Source organism: Chenopodium album, chromosome 5 (genome assembly GCF_948465745.1).
Source record: "Chenopodium album chromosome 5, dcCheAlbu1.1, whole genome shotgun sequence".
Classification (NCBI taxonomy): domain Eukaryota; kingdom Viridiplantae; phylum Streptophyta; class Magnoliopsida; order Caryophyllales; family Amaranthaceae; genus Chenopodium; species Chenopodium album.
Window position 1 is genome coordinate 74,209,925 of NC_137838.1, and position 13,598 is coordinate 74,223,522.

Here is a 13,598-nt window from a genome sequence, read left to right on the forward strand (position 1 = left end):
TGATAATGATCTCATATCGATTTTCTTTTTCTAATCGAGATCTTATTTGTACCAGCCAGCAAGCAGCCACCGCAGCAAGAAACAAAAACCGCAAGCAATTGCCTGTAGAAAAGAACAGATCATACTCTGGCATTGGTGAACACATTTTACTTGGAATATCTTTATAGTATGAATTTCCGGACAACAACCAGATGCATTGCTAAGCTTTTCAATTATGTGTGTATGCTGGGGAGAGGGAGTTGGGGGGGGGGGGGGTGGGGGGGTGGGGTGAGGTTGCAGAGGAGCTAGGAGGCTCACCTGGAGAACGAGGAGAAAAATGCAGAGCGATTGTTCAGACATGCTTCCACAAAATTTCAATGAAAAGTTCACTAAAGTACCATCCCATGTCCCCGTTAACAGTCCTGTTTGAGGGTCAAAACTGCCATCCAAAAATATTGTCAGGTGAGGTTGGAGGACTATGAACCAATGGTCGAGAAAATAGAATAAAATTACCTTGGGAGACGATGCCGGGGACAAGGAATAATTTTCGCAAGCTGGAAGAAGTCACAGCACACATTAGAAATGCTCTAGAGTAGATGAGTGGAAGAGAAGAAAGGAAAATCTAACCTGGGGAAGTGACAAGATGAAATTCACAACTTGAGGAATAAAGAAAATAATTAGTGTTTCACTGTAAAATAGAGGAAATCAGAAAAGGTCAGCATAAAGGAAATATTATTATTATTTTTTTCTTTCCAAACTATCATAATACGACTCTTTTCTAAAGATGATATGACATTTATTTTGAAGATGTATGATGATAGATGGTGGTAACACATCTGCATATGCAAAGTCGCAAAAGGAATTTAATATGCATACATATATAACTTTTCATGAATTAATAGATTGTGTTTTGATATGATAGATAAAGCAAACATAAGAGGCTTGCTGGATGCTATGAAATACTGAGCCTTAGTTGACACGTTTTGATTTTTGACAGTATTCACAAACTCTACTTTGACTAGCTTTTATGATTTTTAGATATGAAAAGACATAGTCACGTGGAATCCTGTTAGACCCCTCTCCATGTGTATTTTCAAAATATCAATTTCTTATAATTATTACTTATTGAAAATTAGGGATATTTACGGTTAAATCTATGCATTGACAAACATGACAAAAGACAAAAGAAACATGGCAACTAATTTGGAACGGAGGAAGTATGAAATATGTGTTACGCCAGTCAATATTATACAAAATCTTAATGCAAACAAATCAAGACACACTAGACACTGCTTTTTGTACTACCTAAAAGTGTGAACTACTGCATGGATACATGCATGCCCAAACTTGAAAGCAACTTCTAAGATGTGTAGGTACTGCGTAGACTGTGAAATCTAAAAGTACCAACAGGCAACAGCGTTTAAAAAAAAATAGGAAACAAATGAGAGGACGCCACATTTTAACAAAAGCAAGAAATACCTGTAGTTTCCCTAAAACAAGAAATACCTGTAGTGACCCAGAATGCCAACAACGGCCATTGTCATTCCTGCAAAGTATGTATATGTATCCCCGACAAACACTGAAGATGGATACCTAGAAGATGTAAAAGCAGGATCTTAAAAAGATATTCAAGGAGTACAACTGAAACATAGCATCAGTCATTCAGTCAACAAAAAATATACCAATTGTAAGAAAGTAAGGCCAAAGAAGTAGCGAGCAAAGGTTGAACAAGATATATAGAAAATGCATGAGCCTGCTGATTCTCGGAATTGTCCGTGGCTGCCCCAATTTGCATAACATTATGGATCAGAATCTGTAACAAAAACTCAAATGATCAGACTGTATAAAATCTTTGGATGCAGCAAATTCAAAAGTGCATAGGCTTACAGCAGCAGCAATGACAACAGTCTGGCCAACTTCAAGACCATTTATACCAGCATGAATATTGATAGAATTAGTGCAAAACACTGTCAGAAGGACCATGTATAGCTTATATATCCATCCTGCACATATAGGAAGGCCACAATGTAAATAATAGAAGGATGTCACAATCCCCCACAATGACATAGCAAGATATGCTCAACATCGAATGATTCATCTGTTGCCAAGAGCACTTTCCTTCCATTTACTTTTAAAAAACATGCTAAAGTTATTCTGCAGAAATATGATCAGCTGTAGTATACTGAACAAGGGAAAGTGATGAAACCACTCTCTGCACAAATGAAACTTATAAATTGAGGAACACAATGTTATACGTAAAATCATACAGAAAATCATATCCTAAAAAGAGACGGCCACAGGCCACCTCAAGTAAAATCTACGCATGCTGCAGACTCTGAGCATTAATTGGCAAAACAATTCCTCACTATAAAGTTATTAAACAATAAGAAACGTTTGAAATAGCAATCCATAATCAACCATATGATGAGCAATATTCCATGCAGTCAATATGAAACATATTTCATGCTATCCCTTAGGTTACACACCAAAGATTTGTCAAAAATCCTACACCGTCACACAGCAGCATTGATGTGATCAATGAAACAATATACATAACAGAAAGGATTCATACAAGCATTTTACCTAGATCCAATATCTCCAGCCCAACATATGGAATGAGAGGTTTTGGGATTACAACGGTGGTATGGCCAGCATAAGCCATTAGTAGAGGAAGAGCAGCAATAAAAGGCAAGACCAGTTTCCTGCACATGAAAAATAATTCAATCAGAATTTTCTCCCAAAACAAAATAGTTGAAGGGGATTTTAGAAATATGATACTTACACTCTCCATGGAACGTCAAGAACATCATCAACAAATCCAAGCAAAATCATGAAACAAATGGATGCCAAAGCTGCGTTATACTCAACTAGCCACTACAAAAATAATAATTTATGAGAACTATGAAAATCTGCCTCAAAAAAATAACTCAGGAGAAGGAATCAGCAAGTACTGACTAATTTAAACTGCCTAAATATATGAAAGATCCATTTTTAATAAAAGATATATTCTTGTTCTCAAATCTCAATCTGGAGCATCAAAGCACCAAACATACAACTAAGAGAGAGAAGGAAGCTGGCAAACAGTTTTTAAGTCTTTTCCATATAGATATTAGTCCCTCTTCCTTCCCACTCTAAATGCCTTAATGTATATTCTAAGCCAAAATTCTTTCCCTAACACCAATATCAGTTTACAAAATTGCTTTCTCTCAAGATCAATACCCAAGTGTCTTAATAATAATCCTTTTGGCATAAAAAAGTGAAACTGCATAATTCATATGTTGGTTACTTACATACACTGTAGGTAAGTACAGATTCTCACATAAGTACAGATTCTCACATATAGTTAGTTAGTTACTCCAATGTTGGCAATCGATAACCAAACAAATCAAGAAACTTCACATGAATTTAATAAAAGTGCATAATTCCTGTAAAAAGCAACTTTCAAGAAAGTTCTACTTCATGAGTCAGCCAAACAGATACAGGTTGATGAAATCTTTCAAGATGCCAGTCATGAAAGAAGAATGGTGTTAAAAAGGGAAGCAAGCAGAAGTTGCAAAATAATTCTACAACTTCATGTCCACTTGAAACCCTTACCTACCAATGTGATCATAGGTCTATATTGTCCATAGATTTCAGTCTTTTGTGGTTGAACTATATGCCCTATGGTGTATAGGTATTTTAAGTTATCTGCATCGACTGCATGGCCTTGGTGAAAACAGTTTTCAAGTCTAGCCTTGAGTTTCTTTGCACCACATAAGCAAAGATTCAGAAAGAGAAAAATTCCAAGTTCTTTCAAAGAAGTTGCGTTACCAACAGCTCAAAAATTCTTCAGATAGCACCACTAATATCCATTTTTTTTATTTGAAAAAAAGTACAAGGATGCAAGATTCTACAAAAAGCTGACTTCCAGTAACACTCACAAATCACAAAGCATAACACAGTAACACACACATTGGGAAAAAGACAGTTATTTTATTTGGATTCATAAAAGCAACGTATCATCAGTATTATTAAGTACATCCAAAATTGTTCTTCAAGCCATTACACACTTTGGAATTTTTTTCACTACAAAAAGGTTGAAGAAGGAAACAGATTTACATAAGGGGAAGTTTGCAAAATAATTTCAAGAAAATACTTCATCTCAAGAATCAGTCATAAAAAATGGCAGTCATTATTTGCTTATCTCAGTTCAGGATGGAAGTCCATGAAAGCATTTCAACATGAAAAGAGGTGTTTATTGCTTAACACAAATATTACTCTCATAAGAGTATAAGACTCACCAACATGTCACTGCAGCCAATAACCACTAATGTTTTCCATCAACATCAACAAAATTTACTGAATCGTTGATTCATTTCCACAAAACTATTACTTTGTAATCACATAGGGTTCTTCAGCAGATAAACTAACTTCCTCATCCCTAATACAGTAGTACCTATTAATCTGTACCGCTATTTCACACTCTGCAAGACTTCTAAATCTAATAACCTATTCTTGACCTTCCTCGCCCTCTACAATTTCAAACCACCATAGCCACAATAAGTCATAAATTATAAGACGTCTAGTACCAAGGAATTTTGCTTTTTAAACCATCCATATTATCTGAGAGCAAAATGACTGGATAAGAAAGATACAATGGAGAAAATATTGATTAGAAAGACTAAAAATAACACTTAAAAAATGCAGTCACAGAACAGATGAAGCAGAAAACAATTCGTGGACTTACAACGGAGTCGGAAGTGAAGTTGAAATGTTGAAACAATATCGCCACGACCAAAAAGACAATCCCGACAACTATACCCAATGACTCAGGTCTGCAAATTAGCATGCCACATGATTACATAGGGTAAAGGAAGAGAAGAATAAGCATACATTATTCAGAAGTAATTCATAATGGGTGTAAATTAGCTCCTCATTATTAGCCATTAAGTCATCAACTCGTCATAACAACTGAATTTCTTCATCACTTTTCAAATCCAATTTGCACCAGTTCAACCAACATCAACATTTACACTTCTAAAGTGATACTTAGTTCAAAAGGCAAATTAACACAAGTGATCTATTCCACAATTCACAATAACCCTAAATTCCATCAAAGTTTAACATCACAGCTTACATAGCAACAATCTCACAAACCACAAAAATTAAGAAACAAAAAACATGAGAAAATTCACAAAAATTCATCAAATTTCCAACACTAGCATTATAAATCAAACAACCCAACAACATTGCAACATTAATAATTCAAAACCCAACAATAAAATCAAGCAATCAACCAATTTCAATCCACAAAAAAAAAAAACCCATCAAAATTCCAACAAATTTAACATAATTCAAGAGAAAAAAAAAATACTAACACTTTAATTTTCCCTTGAGGAGTTCCCTTCTTGTTAATATCAAACCCAAACAAATTCCGACGAATCACATAACGAGACGCAACAGGAATCAATCTGAGAGTGAAGAGAAATCCGGCGAAACTGAGGGCAGCATTGATGAGAATGGATCGCTTGATTTGAGCATCAATTTTGAAGTGAATCAAGAGAAGATAAGCGTAAGGGAGCAACAAAAGGGAGGAGAGAGAAAGAACTTTGAGCCATTTTGAAGATGAAACTGCGATTTTGAGTTCTTCCGGCGAAGTTGACGGTGGTTGTTGCGGCGGCGGAGACTCATGTAGGGTTTGTCTCGCCGGATTTTTAGGGCCGTTCGCTGACGGAGCTCGTCGCCGGGAAGTCATGATTTTCTCTCACAAATTATGACTCTGACTAACTTAACGTTTACTCTACTCTTTTCTTTCTTTGTTTGTTTTCCTCCTTTCTCTATTTCACACTTCTCAGTTGGTCAGTTTTCTTTGAAATTTTAATACGAGTATTATACGGTGTGTATATTTATATACAGTATATACTAGGTATACGAGTATTTTTTTTAAGGAAAGAAGAAGAACCTTGATAGGCTTGAATTGACTTCAACCTTCACGGTTTGTTTGGTAGTATTTGTGAGTTAGACACTTTAATACCCAGCGCCGGCTACTAGGGGGAGCTCGTTGAGCGATCGCTCAGGGCCCCCCTTTTGAGGAGCCCACATATATATATATATTTTTTTTGATATCTTATTAAAAAAAAAAAAAAAAACCTATTCTTTGATAAATTTATAAAATGTAATACTAATGACAAGTATAACTGCTTCTTTTTAATCTAAAGATGAATCAAAAAATTAACTTACTTAGGGTTCGTTTGGCATCGTTGTGGTTTTCCGTTTTTTGGTTTTCAAACTCATATGATATATGTCATATAATAAAACAAAAATTAGACAAACCCATTAAAATCATGATAATATTGAAAACAGACAACAAAAAAGTGAAAACACCTTTTTCTTGTTTCTTGTTTTTGGTTTTTTGTTTTCAAAAAAAACTAAAAACTGAAAACAAAAAACAATGTCAAACAAGCCCTTAGCTTAAGTGATTTTTTTGGGTTCAAATGGAGGAAATGAAGAAGCACTAAAGCAGGGGTTTGGTTTATTTGCTTAATTATCTTTTTGTTTGGTATTTTTAGATTTTTTGGTGAACTATAATCAATAATTTTGGTGAACTTTATAATATAAAAATTTATGAAATACATTATCATAATTTAGGGGCCTTTTTTAAGATTTCGCTCCGGGCCCCTAAAATGTCCAAGACGGCACTGTTAGAGCAACTACAATGGTTGGCTAATTTATTGAATAGCTTGACATTCCACATCATCTTCTTAAGCTACAACAATTCAAGCTATTTGTTGCTCCAATGGTTAAGCTAGTTGAAAATTAATTTATTTTTAAATAAATAATATTTTTTATCTAATAAATATTTGCCAAGCTAATTAGCTCTACAAAGCTAATTTGCTTGCCAAAGCTAATCAACAATATGTGAAACAATGGTTTAACTACTAGCTTAAGATTTTTAATATTTGCAAGCTAGTCCCTTTTCCCAACCATTAAAGTTGCTCTTAATACCTTTAATAGTATGGAAAAAAGGATAAGAGATCTTCACTCTAAAAGTGTTGTAGAGGGGATTGAATCCTCAACCTTAAAATTAAAAGTTGTTTCCACTAGATCAAACTTAACTTGATATAATTCGGTGTATATGAAGGTAGAGTATTTTGAGTACGAGTTTACAGAATTATACGGTCAAATATGCTACTTAGTACTTGGTGGACTATATTTGGAAGAGAATCTATAGAGATACAAAAGTATACTTCCTCCGTTTTTTGTTTGTTTGTCAAAGTTGCTTATTTAGTTTTTAGTTGGGGAGAAATTGACAAGTGAGAAAAATGGTGGGACTAAATATAAATATACTCAATATAATTTGTATTTGTATTAAAAGACTCATGTGAAAACACTTGATTATATGGAAAGTTTGTCAACTATAGGTAATAGGCACGAGTCGCACAACTTATCAATACACCATCAAAGGAATAATATTTCTAGTCCACAAACTAATTATTGGGCAAAAAAGTTCAATCAAAAGGATACTAAGGAGCTAAGCCCTCCTTTCTTCATTGGTTAAAAGGGTTCCTGTTTGATATGCAATCGTTAAGAAACTGAGGGGTCACAATGGAACTAGCGTCATGGTTAATCTTCATCTATCGACTTTTATGCGAGCATTTGACCAAGAACATAAGCTAGCAAATTGCATAAACAATAAAAAGAAAACAATAACATGTGTAAATACTTCATTTACATTAAAGTTATAATGTCACAAGTGAGCAAGACTTGACTAGGGCACGCTGCAAGGACAAGCTTACAAAGACGAAAAAGGCTCTGAGTGCAAAATTCAACCAACCCCGTGTAAACTTTGTGATGCCCCTTTTTCAAATAAAGCCGACTTCCTCACATCCCAATAATAGTGAATGCTCAATGCAGTTCGTCAAAGCTGAAGAACAATTGCTTGGTCCTCCGATTCATAAAGTTAGAACAGGAGCAGGCAAGATTTGCAGCACTGATGTCAAAATTGCACCATCAAGAAGTGTTTTTCTTCATGAGCCTCAACATGGATCCCACTTGATGAGTTATATATGGGTGTAGGCTAGCACTTGATTACTAGGCCAATGGGACAGTGGTCACTACCATTGACATCTGGGAGAATATAGGAGTCATGAACCCTGTCAGCTATTGATCCTGAGACTAGAAAGTAGTCAAGCCGCCATCCTGCATAGTGCAAAAAAAAAAAAAAAAAAAAAAAAGGATTAAGGAATCTGACAATGTCTCTCCACGTCAAAGCCAGTTAGCAGCAGAAGAAAACAAATGAGAAGAAGTTCTGCTTAAGGAAGAGAATGATTGTACTACAGCACTATTCAAGGAAGCTGGATTTAGGCAAGAGGGAACACCATCCAGAACCGACAGAAGTGAATGCTTTGCACAGAAGGGTAGAAGGCTCAATAACCATGGAGTAAGTGGAATAATAAGCAGATATAAAAGCAGTGAGTCTACGTGATTCAAGCCAATCGGATATGTGAAGACCATCTTTAATCTAACTTGCAAGATGCATGTGTCAACACAGATCAATACCTCTGTTAGTTTTACGTCCACCATGCCTGTAGCCCCAATAAGTATATCCCACAACATTGGGATGCTGGTTTCTGAAAGTGTCCACAAATCCCTGGGACAGGAAGTTCTTCTCAAATGATTCCCTTTCTTCAATTGTAAATCCAGCACTCCTCTTGTTTCCCTGAGGATTTGGGTACCAATTAAGTGAATCAAACACTGCAATATACCTTCCAAACAATGGTGTTTAAGCGTAGACTATCATCATTACCACATAAAAATGGGCAGGAATCCACCTCATTTCTATCAGACACAGCTTTGCAAAATAGTTTCTTTTAGATACTCAGCATAGGTGAAATCAGGAACATCACACAATGATGTGCATGCTGGTTGAACAATTATCTTTTGCCTATTCTTATTCCTTAAATTCTCAGAAGTACTGAGAAGTTAAATTAAAATTCACATAAGGCAATAATGGTATTGAAACGCTGCTTAAAAATCTATCATATTGTGAGTGGACAAGTAAAAAGTTTCTAACTACCAGCAACCACAAGGTTGTATGAAAATCTAAGAAATTCTGAATCCATTTACAAGTAAATTTTGCCAAATCAAGGAAAGCAAATATCACAAAGTTTGTTAATAATTTCATACAGAGGTAAAGATCATCAAGATTGTCACTACTTACAGCAGGGTTATAAATGTCAATCTCTTGATGTGCACAGTTCAGATCACCAGTCAGAATTACAGGTTTTGACTTTTCTAATTCCTGCATCATAATGCAACAAAGATAGAGCACTGTCAAGGATCTATTTGATAATTATGTATACTTAGAGTTACTTTTAACATATATGCAGAACCAAAAGGCAAGCACTGACAACAATTACTATGGTGAGGGAAAAAAGCAGAACAAGTCCCCCTTGCTAACTGAAACCAGCATGCACATCTTAACCACACCAAACAATTTCCAACCAGCTGATATACTCTTGTAAATAATATTTTTTCTGTGGGTTCTACATTAACTGCTTTGCATAATGAAATACCCTTAGAATCTCCCGTAAGGTAAATGGTGATATTAGATGTGAAATCAATCAAAAAAATGCTAAATTGAACGAATAGACAGAAGCAGCACCAGAGCATTCACAGTTACTGAGTACAATATCAAGACTGAAACACCATAAACACCTACATTCTGTTTCAATCAGACATGGTGCAACATAATATCTTTGTAAATTTAAAATCAGGCATATTGAATCTCAAAAGCAGCAATACGCACATTTGTCAAAGTCATTGAAATTTCATCAAATTAAAAAAAAAAATATTGGGATTAATATAGAATAAAAGCAAAAAGATGGCAATACTAAACTATAAACACAGTGCATGTACCATACAACAAAAAGAACAAGCATACTTACAAACTCAAACCATCAAGTTTATACAAAAGTTACTGTCACAAAGAAAACTCACAAGTCAGATTACGTGATGAAACACTGCTACAATCAGAAAACATTATGCAAAATTTCAGGGAATACAATCAGAAAACAGTAAACAAAATTTCAGGGAATACAATCAGAAAACAGAAAACAAAAACTTTTTACTCGCTAGTCTTTAAGATTATCATTATATGGCTTTAAAGTTGTGGCCAAACTAATAACAATAACACAAAGATCACCACCAAAAAACAGCAAGTCAGCAACACAAAATTGTATAGTTTTGGGGAGAAAAAACCAAGACATGAAACTGATTTTATAAGTACAAAGTATAAAATAGTTGCAGCCAAAGCACAGAAAAGGTCATAAACAATGGTGCAGATTTGCAGCCAACAGATGCCAAAAAAAAAATAATAATAAAATTAAAAAAAATTAAAAAAAAAAAACTAAAATTAGGCACGGCATTATTCAAAATGCTACAAAATTCATCCTTACTTTCACATACTGGCTGAGCGACGGGTCCCATTCTGTAATCCTGTACGACTAATATCAAAAGCATTCATCAACAGTGAGAATTGGAATTTCTTAAAATTATACAAACAACTAAGTACAAAACAAAGATTATGGTACAAAGATATGAGATGAAATCAATTACCAATCTCTTGAGACCATCCCCAGAATTGGGAACATATACACACAATAGATAATATGAATCAAACTCTGCTGTTACTACACGGCCCTCAGTATCATGATCTGCTATTCCAAGGCCATATTTCACTGACAAAGGTTTAACCTGTAAAACAAATATTAAAATCATGAAGAAAAATAACTTGTTCAAAACAGATTATTCACAGCCACATTCTTTCTTCTTTGTCTTTACCCATTCATTATTATGAAGAAACACCAAACTTTTAATGTCTAAACCTTCTTTAATGTACTAGAGTTTGAAGTGTGAAAGGAGGTCTCACATATGACCCCCCCCCCCCCTCTTTACACCTGAACTTTACCTTTTATTAATTCTACAGAGAGATGACATAAAGATCAAGAGGCAAAATGAAAATTAAGTTCACAACCTTAAAAGCAATTGGGATTATGAAAGAGATTTATGATATACAGACGTATAACAAATTTTACACAAGTTTGTAATAGGTTATTTATAACAGAAGCCGCAAAAAAAATAGCTCTACTTAGGAGAGGTATTATACATCACTTTTGACTAGGGCCATACCCGTGAAACAATTGCTGTACCAGAGTATCCAGCTTTAGCTATACTGCACGTCCAGAAACTGTTTTCATAGCCTTCCAAAAGATCTCTGACTGTTTCAACATCTTTCTCCTGGACAAGGTGCCAGATGATTCAGATACTTATACATCGAAATCAAAACATGTCAAAGCTAATAGCTCTATAAATTATGTCACAGCAGCCAAAAGATTATGATGGCTCAGATTGTCTATCACAGCGATGGAGAAAGCTTTACCAAATAAAAATTTTCAAGTTTTAGAAAAAAAATACTCTACAGTAAGCTCGTAATGGTTTCCTTGAAAGAATTTTCCCTAATGATCTTAAAGGGTTTACCAATCATACATAAAGAGGTTTTAGATATTTGGCTGTTAAATGGCTTTTTCACTGTGGCTTTATAATGTGGCAGAACAGCAAAAAAAAAAAAAGAAAAAAAAAAGCCAACCGGATTTCGAGTGGCCAAAAAGCTAGTTTTTGTGACAAAAATGAAAAACTAGCTGGACTAGCTTTTGGTCTTTCTTTATTAAAATTACATTGTTTAATGATTTAATTGTAAATTTGTAACTCTAAAAGCCAATCAAGCTTCCCTATAACAACCATATGATATCTGTAGGTAACCAAAAGTCGAACTTCAACAGGAACTAGTAATTTAAAGACTTGCCTACACAATAATTTGTCTTAGTGAAATCAGAGTCACAAAGAGCATGACAAGAATTAAAAGAATAAAACTTGCCTGTAATTTGGTCTCCTGCAAGCACAAAACATCAAAATCCTCTCTTTGGGCAAGCTCAAGTGCAGAGAATCCCTCCAACTTGAGTAATGCCCTCAAACCATTTACATTCCAAGACAACAACTTCACAACATTAGAATCACGTGTATGAGGAGGTGGCCTCATGGTTTTTGGATTATAAGCAACCCAACCTTTCTGAGGCTTTTTGTGGGCAAACCTTGTCCATGGTTCCTTCTCATAAGAAGATTCATTAACCTCTTGAGAAACTTCCACATGAACGCTAGCAGAACCTGCAGCCACTTTTCTTTTTGTAGTACGCTTTTTTCCTGCAGCAAAATGCCAATTTACCAGCTCATGAGTGTACAGGTGCAAGTTTGCATATTCTAAGGGACAAGGGTGAACAAGAGCAGAAACAACATCAATTTAAAGGGAAACAATACTTCTGACAGACACAATAATTAAGAAGATGACATACCAGAGACATCACTAGTCTCTACGGATGTACTTTGCTTCACGGTCTTGATGTCGATATCAACATCCAAAGTCTCATCAGCAACATCTTTTTCATTTGTTTTACTCCGTTTACGTTGTGGTGAGCTAATTTGATTTGATACATTCTCCTCTAAAGATTCATTCTCACTTAGCAAAGAAATTTTACCTGTGTCCAAGTAATACATCTATGACCTTAAAACCACATAGGGATGCCATACTAAAGCAACAAAAGGAACCAAATTCATCATCAATCATAATGCACTAATATAACAAGGGGATAATAATCAAACAGCTTAAAGTTTATACCATCAATGCCCTCTTCCAAAATAGTTTTCAATGCCGAAACAAGCTCTTGTTTGCGACCTTTGCTGGATGCTCCAACATTTCTAGCCGGACACACAACACCACCCATTAGCACACATTTTACAAATTCAACAAAGCGCCTAAATAATACTCGCTCCGTCTAGATTTAGTTGTCACATAACTAGTTCAAATAACACTATCAACACAACTATTAATTCGTGGCGGAAAGAGTACAACCAACCTAAAACATAAAGTGACCAAATTTTTGTTCAAGGGTTCACAAAAACATATTGTATTAAAAAAGAAATTACCTTAATGCAGTTCTAAGTTCTTGAACTGTCATATTCTCCAGCTTTCCTGGGTCATTTTTTATGCTCAAAATTTCAGCTAATTTGCTTCCAACAACATTTTCCTGTACAAGTGCATAACAATTAACAAACATTAATCACCCCATCAATCATTAATTAAAAATCCCAAAAAAAAAATGAAAAAACCCAAGTTTTAAATTATAAGAAAAACCAACATTTGAGACATTTTTCTGAGAATTTGGACTAGCATCAACTGACAATTTTGCCGATTTCTCGTTTTTACCAGAACCCATTGCTCGTACTTGAATCGCAAACAACCCTTGTTGAATTTTGAGATTTTTCTGGAACCCTACACAACTGCAAGTTTTGAATTTTTAGAAATTGGGTATATAATTTATTTCTGAGGTTTCAATTTGATAATTTAATTGAGAAATAAAAGGTGAAATTAGAAAAGGGGGATGACCTAAAATTGATGAAATTTCGAAACCCTAGTAGCATAATGTTGGACACATTGAAGAGAATATGAGAATGGCGCGCAATTAACACTTAACTGCCGTTATTCGTCAGTGTGACTGTGGACTGTGTGGAGAGACGGAAGCTGTTAC

General features: G+C 34.9%; 2 protein-coding genes across 3 annotated transcripts; both read right to left on the bottom strand.

Annotated features, from left to right (window-relative positions):
• On the bottom strand, positions 1-5,811 carry LOC145631045 (uncharacterized). The gene is made up of 11 exons (XM_081683153.1): positions 5,337-5,811; positions 4,706-4,793; positions 2,762-2,853; positions 2,563-2,681; positions 1,867-1,982; positions 1,662-1,792; positions 1,486-1,572; positions 607-667; positions 493-533; positions 298-418; positions 1-102 (listed from the first exon to the last, which is right to left on the bottom strand). Exons 1-11 carry the CDS (start codon positions 5,711-5,713, stop codon positions 43-45), a joined length of 1,293 nt encoding a protein of 430 aa, XP_081539279.1. The 5' UTR covers positions 5,714-5,811; the 3' UTR covers positions 1-42.
• Positions 5,812-7,697: 1,886 nt separating this feature from the next.
• LOC145632289 (DNA-(apurinic or apyrimidinic site) endonuclease, chloroplastic-like) lies at positions 7,698-13,598 on the bottom strand. 2 transcript variants are annotated; one of them, XM_081684621.1, is made up of 12 exons: positions 13,457-13,598; positions 13,209-13,350; positions 12,997-13,097; positions 12,689-12,768; positions 12,366-12,548; positions 11,894-12,216; positions 11,149-11,256; positions 10,576-10,713; positions 10,416-10,463; positions 9,179-9,259; positions 8,518-8,677; positions 7,698-8,157 (listed from the first exon to the last, which is right to left on the bottom strand). In XM_081684621.1, exons 1-12 carry the CDS (start codon positions 13,489-13,491, stop codon positions 8,036-8,038), a joined length of 1,521 nt encoding a protein of 506 aa, XP_081540747.1. In that variant the 5' UTR covers positions 13,492-13,598; the 3' UTR covers positions 7,698-8,035. The 2 variants fall into 2 exon arrangements, with proteins under 2 accessions (XP_081540747.1, XP_081540748.1); XM_081684622.1 differs by lacking the exon at positions 7,698-8,157 and having other exon boundaries at positions 8,540-8,677; positions 10,416-10,455.